Source organism: Primulina huaijiensis, chromosome 3 (genome assembly GCF_012295235.1).
Source record: "Primulina huaijiensis isolate GDHJ02 chromosome 3, ASM1229523v2, whole genome shotgun sequence".
NCBI classification, from domain to species: Eukaryota; Viridiplantae; Streptophyta; class Magnoliopsida; order Lamiales; family Gesneriaceae; genus Primulina; species Primulina huaijiensis.
Genome location: NC_133308.1, coordinates 27210406 through 27225349, shown reverse-complemented (window position 1 = coordinate 27225349; position 14944 = coordinate 27210406). Strand labels below are relative to the sequence as shown.

The 14944-nt window shown below is 32.6% G+C and overlaps 2 protein-coding genes across 4 annotated transcripts; both read left to right on the top strand.

Moving 5' to 3' along the window:
- Positions 1-1717: 1717 nt before the first annotated feature.
- On the top strand, positions 1718-5310 carry LOC140974247 (protein ARV 2-like). 2 transcript variants are annotated; one of them, XM_073437604.1, is made up of 11 exons: positions 1718-2099; positions 2299-2495; positions 2587-2634; positions 2725-2814; positions 2942-2987; positions 3079-3161; positions 3271-3365; positions 3875-3941; positions 4151-4226; positions 4677-4888; positions 4968-5310. In XM_073437604.1, exons 2-10 carry the CDS (start codon positions 2388-2390, stop codon positions 4772-4774), a joined length of 711 nt encoding a protein of 236 aa, XP_073293705.1. In that variant the 5' UTR covers positions 1718-2099; positions 2299-2387; the 3' UTR covers positions 4775-4888; positions 4968-5310. The 2 variants fall into 2 exon arrangements, with proteins under 2 accessions (XP_073293705.1, XP_073293704.1); XM_073437603.1 differs by having other exon boundaries at positions 4665-4888.
- A 690-nt stretch (positions 5311-6000) lies between these two features.
- Positions 6001-9156, top strand: LOC140974246 (uncharacterized). Of its 2 annotated transcripts, none has more exons than XM_073437602.1 (4): positions 6001-6368; positions 7010-7248; positions 7947-8095; positions 8736-9156. In XM_073437602.1, exons 1-4 carry the CDS (start codon positions 6199-6201, stop codon positions 8817-8819), a joined length of 642 nt encoding a protein of 213 aa, XP_073293703.1. In that variant the 5' UTR covers positions 6001-6198; the 3' UTR covers positions 8820-9156. The 2 variants fall into 2 exon arrangements, with proteins under 2 accessions (XP_073293703.1, XP_073293702.1); XM_073437601.1 differs by having other exon boundaries at positions 8668-9156.
- The last annotated feature ends 5788 nt before the right edge of the window (positions 9157-14944 follow it).

Genomic DNA, 14944 nt, shown 5'->3' with positions numbered 1-14944 from the left:
CCCACAGGAGCTGACATTCGATGTGCAAATTTTTTTATGTTTCATCATATTCAATAGATAAATATCACATCATCGATATTCACATAAGTGTGCACGATAAACATGTAAAATATCAAAACTCGAAATATAAATGTGCTAAAACCATTAAGTTGTTTGTGTGATGAATGAAAACTCATACAATAAATAAAAACAAAGTATACAATTATACCATTTAGCAACACCCGCTCGTACTAATTGGTTTTCAATTTCAAGAGACATATTTCGTATTGTGATAAAGAATATAGTGTACCTTCAATAGTTCCATCCCGCCATGGTTGCCACTTGAAGCTCTTTTTTCTCAGACTAGAAGGGTATCAAGTAGTGAATCTACTTTTTGCTAGAGAATTTGTGTGATGAATCTTANAAAGCTAAAGATGTGTTTGATGGATAATGACCTACTTAGATTGACAAATAAGCCCAATTTAGTATTCAACTCATGGTAAGGCTTAAATCTCATTGTTAAAGCTTAAATTGTTTGCAAAATTCAAGTCTTTTAGAGACTCTTAAAAATTCTATAAATATGAGATGACTCTCATTATTCAAAGTACATTATCATTTTTGCTTTATTCAAGGTACATTCTCATTTTTTTGCTAAATCTCTTTAGTGTTAAGAGATTTTATTTTAAGTGTGTACTAATTTAAGCGTAGTAGTGTCTACGTCGGGAACCTTCTTAACATTTCTTGATTAGTGTTCATAATGTATGTAACACCTCTCAAAGTTAACTATGAATTATCTATGTGGATATGTTCACCAGCTACTGGCCCCTTTATCAGCTAGATGGGCCAGTCTTCTTATATATCCTGTCTACTCAACATATTTATTTTAGCTGTGTCAATATTAAAATTAAAGACTTTGTAAATGATCTTTATCAGTTTTTCCTAATTTCGTTAAAACTTATTTAAATATGATGTTTTTTGTTATTTTAAATTGATGACTTCTTTCGATAATTTTCTATTTTAAGTGTGATATAATCATTTATTTAATTTAAAATTCTAAAAGTGTAGTTAAAATATATTTTATTGATTTTTTTAAAATAGATGAGATATGATCGTTATAAATAATTTAAAAATATAACATATGTGTGTACGATACCACTCTTGTATTTTTATTGGTTTTCAAGTAAAAAAATTATTCTTTCATCAGATTAGATAACAAAAAATTGTTATCCTTATTTAAATTTTATCTCAAACGATATAAAATTTTTTATATAATAATTTTTAATAACAATATTTAAAATTTAAATATATTTATCATAACATTAATAATTTTAAATAATTGTTTACTAATTTTAATTTTTAATTTTTAATTATCTATACTATTATATTAAGTGTGAGGACATGATAATAACTACTAGAGGACACCAACTTTTTTTTTTCAATTTTACTCTTATATGATTTTAATATTACACTTTAGTTTTTTGTTTTTTTTTGTTTTAATTTCAACACACACTTTTATTTTTATTTCAACAATTCAAATATCAATTTAGTCCCTACATAATTTGTCAAATTTCACTTTAGTCCATCGATAATAATAAAAAAATATTGTACACACACGCATCGCGTGTGCGTGTGCATAATAACTAGTATAATATATTCTTACGTGTGCATGAGATGATGGAAATCCTAGTTATCTTGAAAAATGGAGTATTTTTTCCCAATTTATATTTTGGGTGTTCTAATTGAGCTCCGATAAATCTTTTGAGGACAAAATTGCAAATAACCTTAGCAAATTACAAAATACACACTTTGAGAATTCACGTTTCACAGTAGACAGTAGCAAACGCGAACCGGCGGAGTTCTGCAAGGCGGAGATGATGGTGGTTTTGTTGTAGCCTGAATTTCGTTCATTTTTCACGCTTCTTTTCTCTAAGTCGTGCTTGGTTTCTTGTTAAAGCCAGAACCTTTACAAATTGAAGTTTAATCTATTGAATTGGGGGTTTCTACGGAAATTTGGAATCACGGGTTTGGATTCTTCCTGTTAGGGCTTGTGATCAATCCGTGGAATGACTCTTTATTAACCTTCAGATATATAGAGTTCATTCTTGTTACTTCTTGCTAACGTATGGATCTTGCTTTTCGATTCCAACTGTTTCAAATGATAATTGTGTTAGTTCTTCCTATAACTTGTTGTAGTTTATTTAAATTTAGCTCTTAAGATATTATTGCTGTATTTTTTTCCTTAATAAAGAAGTTTTTTTTTCTCAAACAAGTTGCAAAGATATGAAATTTTCGATCAAATCTGACTGAACCCATCCACAGGTTGCTACTTGCTAGTTTCTGTTCTTGATTTCCGCTGACGAATTTTCTCCGCCATCCTTTGAAGGGGAAAAAAAAAGAAGAAGCAAAAAATGAATGCTGATGGTTGTACTAACAGATTCAGATGTGTGCAGTGTGGGTTCCCCATTGACACGCTTTACATTCAGTACTCTCCAGGAAATATTCGGCTCATGAAATGTGTAATAAAATTTTCCCATTTTTTCTATTTAATGTTTTAACTTCAGTTTTCACATTTTCTGATTCTTTTCTTACGATTACTTTGATTGTTAGGAATACTGCAAAGTTGTGGCTGATGAGTACATTGAGTGTGAAGTCATGGTAAATTAAGTAAAGAAACCAGAATTAACAGTTCTCATATTAAGTTTCAAAATATATTTCTTGTAATTTTTTCTCTTATCTATAATTTAGATCCTCATAATCGATTTGATTCTGCACAAGCCACAAGCTTACCGGCATCTGTTTTACAATAGATTTTCTAAAGAGGCCGTGAATTTTCAGGTTCGTATCTCTTTTTTAACTTAGTTATTTGCTTGAAGGACCTTACAGATAGATTTCAGATTTGAGTAGTTTTGACTAGTGTTGTGTACTAATGTAAAAGACAAATTTGAATTTCCAACTTTTGCAGGGCTTGTTATGGAAATCGGTTTTTGCATTCCTTCTTCTGGACATCTGTATCCATGGTTTAAATGTTATAATTATTATTTGCAAGAATAGTCTGTAGATTTAAATTATGTATGATATCCTAAGCCTTAGCTGTACTAGACAGAATGTGGACTTTGAGGATGAATGAGAATGAATGGACTTTGCCAGCGACAGTTGTTTCATTTCTTCTGGATTTTGGTAAGGTATGTTACAGAATTGGATGTTGGTTAATTTGATGTCAACTCTTTTTGTGTTCAGTTTTTGGTAGACGATGGATATATACATTCTTTTATGGAATAAGTTGTATCACAGATGTTCACTCGTGTTGTCCTTGAGAACCTCATCTTTCTTGCTGTGATGATTCATGGCACTGGAAAGTTGCTGAGCGCATCTGCTAGAGTTTTTGGGTAATATTTTCTTGAATTACCGATCTTTCCATTTTCTCCACTGTTGTGGGTTACTAGCTGACGCATTACAGACTCCTCTTGCATCTTTTCCATTTTCCTTTTATGTTTGTGGAACTGACTTTGGATGGTTTAATTTTTTGCTGGGCTTTTTGTTTTTTTGTTTTTTTAAAAAAAAACACGAAATTCGGAAGACTAGAAGAATTGTGTAGTGTCCATGCTTGTTGATCTTATATGTCCATATGTCCACGGTGGCTTAAATTTTTTAAAAAGTAGTGAATTACTACTGATTTTCTGTTTCTAGTTTGAAGCAGTATAAAGTATCCAACTGAAATTATAAATTTGATGGAAATATGTTGCACCAATAGGTCGATAGCTACTACTTCAATTAGATTAAGGTTGCAATGTTTTATGCCTCTTCTTTAATTCTCTCTCTTTCCTTTCTGACTATTGCATGCTTCTCCCTAAAAAAGATTAGCTGAAATTGAGTCACTTGTACATTGATTCTACAGGTGGAAAGAGGTCTCGCTTATAGTCATCATTTCAAGTTACTTCAAGATCTTCCTGATGGCCACGATGGTATGTTCCATTATTATATTTGATCTCACGTTGATATAATTTTAAAAACAAACTTGGTGAGACCTCTTCCCATTATGATATTGCGAAGTACCTTTTTTCACTCCAAAGACAACCTTTGGTATGACTAATTAATTTGGCGTGACATGTGTTTTACTTATGAGTGTGGGTATTTTGTTGTATTATCTCTCATCAAACTTTTTATTTTGTAGGTATGGAAGTTCCCATCCTCTGTGATTTTCATCATCGACATGTTTGTCATATCATCAAATTATGTGGCCTTGAAAGGTGCAAATAATGGATTTGGATTACATTAACACATTGTAAAAAACATCAAATGAACATGGGTTGGTGGAACTGATAAATGGAGTTTAGATAGTTCTCTCCCCTTCCGGCCATCATCTGCCCTTTCTCTCTCTCTCTCTCTTGTGTGCTACATCCTCAATTGGTGTTTTCCTTTGCTGAATAATGTTTACAATGGTTTGCTTACAAGCTTGTTCAACCGGGGTACATGTTATGCATACCCATGACCTGCCATTAGCCATTGAAAATCACAAGCACGTAGAATTGTTTTGCCTTAAACTGTTACTGTTAATAATGATATTTTTTTACAGCTGGACAGATGTTGGCATTTGTGTGCCTAGAATTGGCCATCATTTACACACATAGATCATATAATTTCTTTGAGTTAGTTGTCAATCTTAAGATATGCCGATTAACTATCAGTTGTTGAAGCAGTGATCACCGACTCGATGATGATGAGATGCTTGACAGTTTGCCTTGTGGCTCATGGTTTGAAGTTTTTATCCTGTCAAGGACTTATTGTCCAATGTTAGACCTCACATGTACCTTGATGCTATTGAGAGCCATGGCAACAAGCTGCTGCAGTTTGGTCTTCCCCCATGCATTGTGGGAGAAACTAACAGATAGGCTGCCTCTTCCATTGTAAGGTAAAGCTGCTCAACTTTTTGGTTGTGGCGCGAAGCTTTATTCCTTAAGTTTATAATGCTATTGCTGTTTCTTGAATAGTTGACCTCGAAAGCAAGGTGAACGCCTCTCTTGTTCCTAAGGCTTGATGGGTTTGAAATTGCTGTCTCAGACTGAAAATGCTGTTCTTTACTAGCGTTACTACCTACTTTAATAGACAAGAAGATGATGAAAATCTGGATGATGTTGGGATTTGTTGCGCTTCCGTGCAACGCTTTTGGCCCAGAAGATGCATTTTACATTTATATATATGATAACTGTATTTTGAGTTGTTCCTGAGTAATATTTTTTCTTCTCTTTTGCTTGCTTATTGAGGTTGGAAGTATTGAAACATTTGTATGCATTTTTACCTGAATATTTAGGCCATGCTTGTTGACTTGTACCATGTGTATCTCTACGACTCTACCCTTGGGTTCCAATTTTGTACAACTCAACACAGCTCACGAGTTGATTTTTGGAATAAAAAAACACACACACACACACACACAAATCTGTCCCTGATTTTTGTACAATTTTCACACCTTCACCACTGGTTTCTCATATTTCGACTGTCACTAGCAATCTTTCAGAATCATACACCGTACACGAATGCTGCTTAAAATAGACGAGAAGTTGGGCCACAACAAACAATTTCTCATTAAAAAAACATGCTAGAAAATAGAGCATGGAAGTCATCTTCTACCTCATTATGACCCCACTCTTCCATTTTCACGTCTCGAGCTTGTATGGCTTTCGTACATGAGGATAAGGCTCTCCTAAGCAAGGAGGAACGATGTTTTTTTTTAGAAATTTGTCCTTATTTTCAAAATCAATCTATTTAATGAAACAGATAAGGTTAATTTATCGTCTCTCTCATTAAAATATCCCAAACCATATTTATATCCCAATAATCATTAGACAATCCACCATAGAAATTTAAATATAATGTTCCAATTCCAATGAAATTTTACGGCTTTTAAATTTTTTTTTAAAAAAAATGAAAATTGAAGATTTTGGAAAAATATTTAAAAATATGTAAATCAAAATGAATATTATTTAGATAGATTATTTTGATGAAAATAATATGTTAAAAGTTATTTTTTAGATTTTATTCACGCTTTATTATTAAATCACAAAAAATATCCCTTTTGTGCTTGGAAAATTCTGCCAACCCCTGGTTCCCGCGTTCTTGTGCCGATTTCTGCCCACGGATCGACGACCCAAAGGACATTCCTGGAAGTTCGTGAATACGGGCCTCGTTCCCGTTCCCTTCCGATATAGATTCTGTCAAACCATGGCTGTATCACAGACAAGAAACAGTGGGATCAATCTTCTTAGGCTGAATGGAATGCCCATTCTTGAGCAGCTGCACTTGGAGGAGAGACTTCTAAGAACCACATCACAAAATTGGTGCCTCGTCAATGATGGAACTACTCATCCCACCATTGTCATGGGTGTCTCAGGGTTAGTATGTTACGTCCATGGAAATTTCAGTAGCAATCTGTTTCTTTCTTTTGAATCAAAGATTATTCTTTTAGTGTTCATATGCTTTACAAGATTTGAGCCCAAATTAGTTTGTTTTTTAATTGACATCCCTTGTGGTTGATCATAATAATAGTCCCTTGAACACAGTCAAGTAATTAACAGATGTTTCATGAATGATACATCTCTTATGATCGTTTAGGTTTTCAAAACTGACTGCAGGCTTAGACTGAAATAAATGTCGTGGATTTGAAATTAACTGCATTTAGCTAATTTCCTCTGTACCTAAATCAACTTCCTGAATCCACTCCATGACCATTTTCACAATTTTTAAATACGTGCTACATCTCTATAACCCAATTCCAGACTATTTTTCTTCATTCGATGGGAAACAATCTCCATTTTGTCTTTTAATGGGACATCTAGGAATTAGGATCATATTTTGTGTTTGGCTTGCTATCGATAGAGAGATTCTTGTATCAGGGCCATGTAGTTTGAGTTTTATGTGTATCTGAAAGAATTATCACCCGAGGGCTTATATTGTTCCGTAGTTAGGCACTGCACTCAGTTGAACCATGAGAAAACAAGAAGTTGATCTGCACTAAATGAATATTTTTCCGTAGGAAGCCATTGGAACTTCTTGATACCGAGTCTGTTTTAAGAGATGGAATTCCGGTCATTCGAAGGTATACTGGAGGTGGTACAGTTATTGTGGACCATGGGACAATTTTTGTAACATTTATATGCAATAAGGATGCAATTTCAGGTTTACAATCATATCCTCAACCTATCATGTCTTGGAGTAGCCTATTATATAAAGAAGTATTTCAAGGAATTGGAGATTTTACACTTCGTGAGAATGGTACGTTGGTACCATCGCTATTTTACATTTTCTAGTTTCTGCTGATAGACAATAGTTGATATTGTGAGCAGGAGTAGCTCAGTATGTGATTTCAAAACCATAAGATTGATAATTGGCCAAAAACATATGCTTCTAATTGCTGATCAGGTGTTTCCTTCCATTTTTCATGTGTTTCCCTTTCTAATTCATTAGGATCAGCTCTGATCTCATCTATAGTAGGTAGACATTTTTCCATTCTCTTTGTTAACTCTGCCACCTTCTTGATATGAAAACTAGCGTAGATCTTTCGTATTTGAAGTTGATTGAATTCAATAGTCACCGACCATTTTCCGTCCTAATTATATTTGGTTATATTGGTATTTGGTGGCAGGTCAGGGTTTTCCTTTAGTCCAATTTCTCATTTACTTCTCATAGTTACTGTTGAAACCAGGACATTACCATTGTTTGTGAGTATAACTTTAGGCTGATTATTCTCTTTTCTTTCCAATAACCTTATGAAACAATCATATGATTTTGGTATCAAAAAGCCTTCTGATAATTTCTTTCATGCATTGTTCCATGGAAAACCACTGGCTACTTAAATTTGGCTATGCTTTTGTTATAGCCTAAAATGATTATCACACGGTAAAGCAGCTTTTTCTCATCTTAATTTCACAGTGAGTTTGATACCACTTCCTACATGTCTCTGATTCATTCAGATTATGTGCTCGGCAACCGTAAGTTCGGTGGAAATGCTCAATCTATTACCAAGAATAGATGGGTCCACCATACGTCATTTTTATGGGATTATGAAATCAGTCAAATGGGTTATCTCAAACTTCCAAAACGAGCTCCTCAGTATCGACAGGTTTACTTACTAGATCCTTTTCTGTTTGTCATGGCCCTTGGCATAGTTTGTTTGTTGCCATTCTTGTCTTTCTAATAGGAAGTCTATGTAGTCTGAGTGTTTACCCCTTTAACTCTGAATTTTTGTTTCTGATTATCTGCTCGGACATAGACATTCCTAAATCTTGCACGTACCCAAGTTGTAATGTTTCTGAAAACACCTTAAATTGTCTACGAACTTATGGAAAATGAAAATGGCATCCCATGTTCCTAATTTCACACTCTTATGTAATTAGATGTAATGCTTATGTATGCTCCTTACCATGCAAATGAGTCCAATAATCCTTTCAGTTTACTTGCTATTGTACAAAGAGATACATTCATTCTCTTTCGATTTCTTAAAAAATTGCTATGAGCATTGCTCTATTCACACACATAAACGAGCTAACATCTTACTGAGCTGCTGATTTGCACATTCTTTATGTGATACTTGAAGATTTGTCAAAATTATGAGTCGTTTTTCTTGATGTTGCCTGCAATGCAACTTTATATATGAAGCAAATACAAGAATATTTAATTATTCTGTGTGGTTAGGCAAGGGATCATCTGGAATTTATATGCCGGATGAAGGACTATATGACAAGATCCGATTTCATTGACAGAACAATCAATGCAGTCGGCTGCCATTTCCTGCTAAGATACTCGGAGCCGAAAGCAATTCAGTGGCCTTTAGGTACCAAATTTGAACCCTCCAGTAGGCTATTAAGGAAGCAAGAATTGGGCGAAGCCATTTTCAACTCCTCCACAGCCGTTTCAGCTCCCTTATCGCTGTGACAGCAGGAATTTTGTGACGGAGGAGTCCAACATATGTTTATCTTTATAAATGGGATATTCGTTATATGGAGTTAGCAATAATTTGTTTCCATCGTTATATTTACTTAAAATTGATGTGCCTATCGACCAGAAGCCTAGCCAACGCATGAGGGCAGAGACATGTACATACAAAGACTGTATATTGTACCAATTGTTTGGTTTCTCGTGTCCTTTTATGTGTTCCATTAACTAATGTAATGTTTGGTATTATTTTGTTTGTGTGAGGAAAATGTATCCTTTTATGTTTTTCTGTTTGGCATAATATGTCCTTTTATGTATCCTTTTTGTAATAAATTTAAAAATGGTGCCATTTCATTAACATATTCATACATACATGTATACAGACACAAATATAGTAATATAGATATATATGTATACATTATATAGAATTTACTCATCCAAGGTGTTTAATAATTTTGCAACAAGTGCACAAAATAACAAATGCCACTCAAAGCCTAGCAAATCAAGCTAACAATGAAAACACAGAGAACAAAAATAGCATGCTCCACAAAGAGGATTGAACTTGTTCATGTAGCGCTTAGCCCAATCAACAAGAATAGAAGGATAAGGCACCATGGAAGTAGGTGTGGTGGTCTCGTATATGGTGGCGTTGATTACTTCTCTCCTTCTCAATCAAGCCCCGGAGATGGTGAAAATTGTTGATAGAGCACGGAAGCTTAAGGGGGCCGGCGACCTTGTATCCATAGGCATCACGAGTTCTCTCAAGAAGCGTCTTGAAAAAAGGATGATAAAGATATGATATAGGAATCATGAATTCTTGATATTCTTCATCTTCTAACCCTACCCTAACTTTTAGACACCCTTTTTTCACCTTCATCATCTTCTTCTTCTCATGCATAAGATCCTTCATTTTAAGATTACAAGAATTTGAATAAATGAATTTAAGGGGTCACTTTATTTTGTGAAGATTGTGTGGGTTCAATTCATATACACATAGCAATGGTTATATATAGAGATATACAAAATTGATTAGGGTTTTGACATTAGTGTTTTGTATTAATTTAATTACTGAAAAGGAAAGTTTGAATTTATCTCCAACTATTTGCTATTTTATAATAATTAATATGCTTACAAATTGATACACTTGTAATTGACAAAGGATTAAAAATCATTGGTCAGACACTCGTTAATTATTTCAACCGCCAAAAATCTCATATATTTATTACAATATTACGAATGTAATTTAATTTTATCATAATTTTCTATATAAAAAATAAAAACAACTCATCTACATTAATAATAATAGATTTTAAAAAATCCCATGGCAATTCGAAATGTCTCTTTTTTTTTTTTTTGGTCAATATCACAAGTGTCGCTTGGATTCATTGTATGGAGCAAATTAAATTATTATATTCGGGGATTTTATTTGACCATGACATGAGAAATATTTCATCTTATGTATTTAATTAATTACTAGTTATTGATTTAGTCCAAAGTACCATATATTAAGTAATTGGCTCAAACTTTATACGAAATTCTACTAAAGAAATGGTATAAAAATAACAAAAGCGAAATTACTTGTACCGATAGTTTAAGCCAACCAAAAACTATTTTTTTTCCAATATGTTATATTTTATATATAGATAACTATCTATGTTAGATTAATTTAANAATTCTTATCACATAGAAAAATAATCTATATGTAATAAACTAGCCAAGATATATATAAAAAATATTGGTGAGTTTTTTTGTCTTAAAATAAATTAATAATAATATAATATACGATGATGAGAAAAATAAAATAAAAATTTGCTTACAAATTAGGATTCACTTCACGACTCATATATTCTTTTTTATTATTTTTCAAAATTACCTTCAACTATCTACTAAAAGGTCTTATATCTCGAATCTCGATCAGTTAAACATTATATTTAAAAGAAAATTTGCAATTTTTGCTATTCATGTTTGTTTTTTTTTTTTTACACTTTTATTTTTTATGCTGTCAAAATTGAGTTTTGGTGGTGTATATTTCAATTTTTTGCAACTTTAATATTTTTTTATTTAGAGTGTTGATATAACATTGTATACGTAATACATGAGCACCCCATTATGTTAAATTATTTCAATATTAGAGTCACATCAACATCACGGCAAAAACGACCAATGAAAAAAATAAAATTTTTCCAGTGTTAAAGTTTCTCCAAAAAAAAACACACACATTGTTATATATATATATATATATTTTTACGTACCACTCCACTGGATTGACTTTATATGATCTTCATGGGTTGGTTGTTAATCCATAACATGTTAAAATCAGATTCTTAGAATATATTGAAAGGCCAACTCAACTATTATTCAATTATATTAATCAATTTGTACAACATATTCGCATCCACAACTCTATAAATTAATAAAATACTAAAAAATGTGAATTTTTGTAATACAATTTGTAGTTTCAAAGGAATTATTAAATTTTCATTCAATTTTTAATTATTAATTTGATTGGGAAATCATTTTTAATAATATATACTTTAAACATATCAATATAGAGTTGGTAATTGTTTCTTAATTAATATTGATGATACCATCATTATTGTACAATGGAAGTCACATATCTTTACAGTACTTTGATATTGTCCACTTTGGACTTAACTCTCATTGATTAGTTTTTGGGTTTAACAAAAAATGTCTCATACCAATGAAGATATCTTCCAATTTATAAGCTCATGGCCTTTTCAATGTCTGACTTTGATTGTATTCTCAACAATCATCATCTCAAACAAAGGATCGTCATTCTTCTCATGGCTAGAGCATCCCCTCAATCTCATTAGCTATCCTCGAGGTCCTTTATATTCACTGCGTTGGGAGCGCACGTCTTATGTGAAATACTTGGAGCACAACCGACCTCGATCTCATCACATATTTACTTGAAGTCTCCACCTCTTTTGTTTAAGTATCAGGAGATTCTACTTACATGGCTCTATCTAGATCATGGCCCCAATACCACTTCTTGTGCAATGAAAATAATGGTATGATATTGTACATTTTGGACCTAAGTCTCGTGGATTTGTTTTTGGACGTTAGCCAAATGACTTCATATCAATGGAGATATCTTCCAACTTATAAGCTCATGGTTTTCCTCATGTATTTCCAATGTGAGACTTCAGTTATATTCCCAACAATCGAAAACGGGGAATATATTTTTGGTGCTCTAACTTACACGATTCCTTCATATTGCTAGTCAAAATTGCTATTTTCTTCTACTAATTTATAATATTTTTAACAATTTTTCATCAAAATGTTGATATGATATCAACCATATCATCAATGTCGGATGTTACACCATCATTTTCCGTCGCTTTATCAGCAATCCGGCATATTAACAAATTCGATAATCATCATTGGTTTTACGTGAGATGACCTTAAACAAAGAAACCAAAATAGCAATGATGATTAGACGTATTATCGTGATAGATTGAACTAAACTCGAGAATACAATGAATCCAAGTGAACCTCAAACTATATATGTATCTTATATACTTAGGTTGATTATAAATCCAAGTAGTAGATAAGAAAATACATCCAAAGATTCATGAATGCCTAGCTATATATACCATAGACCGGCGGTAATATTTTGACATCTTAGGACTCATACGAAGAAGAATTATGGCATCTTAATTGGGACCGTGATATACATTTCTTTGGTAATACTTATATAAGATTTAAAATAATTAGGAAAATAAAATTTACATTCCAATTAAAACTCCATATTTAAAATGATTTGGCCTTAATACAATTTTTTTTTTCATATTTCATTTTTGAGTGGTGACATAACTTTGGATCTTGATGACATGATATCTAGCTGGCATTAACAATGTCGGTAAAAATGAAGATAAGTATATGCACAAATTATTTTATAATTTCTCACACTGAAATCTTGATATGAGATGACTAAAATTTTATATAATCGAACTTATAAGACTATTTTTGCTTATTAATATCAAAAATTAATCTTTGCTTAATATCCTATAGAACCTATATATTTTAAAATTTTTCATATCAAAACATTTAGGAGGGGTAGTCACACATGCCTTTGAAAAAAAATACATCAACATGCACAAAATATAAATCTAAATTATCGTCTCACAGATAAAAATCCATCATCATCGAGAAACTGTTGGACTATATTTTGATTACACTTGAATCTCACTTCTCTAATCGAACTGCATGCTAATCTCCATAGCTATATATGTGTGTGTTATAGCTACATGTTATCGTTGAAGTGGGATTAAAAGTTTTGACAAGATTGAAAAACTTATGCAGAAGCCTCCGGAAGGTGGCGATGACCGACCACGCTAGCGGCCGTGCCGATTGCAAGTTAGTTATATTTTCTTAATTCCCATTCTACTCGCAGCCGTAGATCAAGAAAATCCTCGACGGAACATGGCAGCATGAGAGGACCAGCCGTGCTATAGCCAAAAGTTTCGCGAGCTTTCTCGAGAAGCCTTTGAAATCGAGGATGATACAAATAAGATATCGGCATCGAAAATCTCTGAAACCCTCCATTTTGAGTGTCATCCTCCTCCTCCAACCCTACTTGAACTACCAACCAACCTTTCTTCACTTTCTTGACCTCTTTCATAATATATTATATAATGGGGTTTTCATGAAAAAATATATAAATTTGTGTGTGTATTTTCAGGGTTTTTGGAGAATCATACATATAGATTAAATTATGAAAATAAAATAAAAATTAGTGCTATGAAATTGTGGCACAAATTTGTAGAGGTGTGAGTACTTTACTTATAGGCGTACTCATATATATACAATTAATGAAAGTGACTGTTCGATATTGTTTTGCCTTAAGTTGTCTTTTGGTAGACATTTTTGAATTGTTAAGGAAACGTCTCTTCGAATTAAGCATGTGCCTTTTGAGTCAAACGTAACACATTGTTGAGTGGGTCTCATGTGAGACCGTCTCACGGATTTTAATCTGTGAGACGGGTCAACCCTACCCATATTTACAATAAAAGTAATACTCTTAGCATGAAAAGTAATATTTTTTCATTGATGACCCAAATAAGAGATCATCCGTCTCACAAATACGACCCGTGAGACCGTCTCACACAAGTTTTTGCCCACATTGTTTCAAATTATAGGGGCCGAAATTTATGTGACCGTGTAGAATAGAAGTTATAATTTCCTAGTGGGAAATTTTAAAAATCGATCAGTCGACGTTTGTTCTTTTAATTTGTTAAAGTTTGGTTTTAATGAAGTGAATTATTTTTTCCATATTTAATCTGGTTTTCATGTGAGTTCTCAACTTCAGTATGAAACGAGTAATGTTCGGCATCATGTCAGTTATGGATGTAAACGATCCAAACCAAACCAAGCAGTATCAAGCTTGTGAGACGGGTCAACCCTACCCATATTTACAATAACTCGAGCTCGAGCTCGATTCGAGCTTCTATTATCAAGCTCGAGCTCGGTTTGTATTGAAATTATTGAGCTCGAGAAAAGCTCGAGCTCGGCTCGTTAAAAGCTCGTTTAACATGTTAATCAAGCCAGGCTCGAGCTTGATTAATTAATAGCTTGTTTAGCATGTTTAACAAGCATGACTTGAGCTCGTCTCGTTTTCGAGCTCGATAAGCTTAGAATTGAGTTCGAGTTTGAGTTTGAATTGAGCTTGTTAAAAATTAAATATATCTATAAACTAATTTTACATCAGACATAAAATGTAAATTCATTCATAAATAACCAAAACGACACAAATAAGAGCTAAAAAACATAAATCAGTATATTATTGAACATTCCAAAATCATACATCTAGAATATTCATTATATACTGATATTACCAAAATCATCTAGAATATTCATTAAATATAGTAGATCTAAGACAACACATAATTATGAAATGAATTCGACATAATTAACTTAAATTATTGATTAATGTCTAATGTCATATCAATTTAGCATGTAAAATTTTTAATTAACCTTCAGAGACTAATAGTAAAGTTAATCAACTTGTATATGA

Excerpts from the sequence above, each read along its gene's own strand:
- LOC140974247 (XM_073437603.1), top strand. The coding sequence starts at position 2,388 with ATGAATGCTGATGGTTGTACTAACAGATTCAGATGTGTGCAGTGTGGG. Across the intron at positions 2,635-2,724 it reads ACATTGAGTGTGAAGTCATG|ATCCTCATAATCGATTTGAT; the intron begins GTAAATTAAGTA and ends TCTATAATTTAG. Across the intron at positions 3,162-3,270 it reads TTCTTCTGGATTTTGGTAAG|ATGTTCACTCGTGTTGTCCT; the intron begins GTATGTTACAGA and ends GTTGTATCACAG.
- LOC140974246 (XM_073437601.1), top strand. The coding sequence starts at position 6,199 with ATGGCTGTATCACAGACAAGAAACAGTGGGATCAATCTTCTTAGGCTG. Across the intron at positions 6,369-7,009 it reads ATTGTCATGGGTGTCTCAGG|GAAGCCATTGGAACTTCTTG; the intron begins GTTAGTATGTTA and ends ATTTTTCCGTAG. Across the intron at positions 8,096-8,667 it reads GAGCTCCTCAGTATCGACAG|GCAAGGGATCATCTGGAATT; the intron begins GTTTACTTACTA and ends CTGTGTGGTTAG.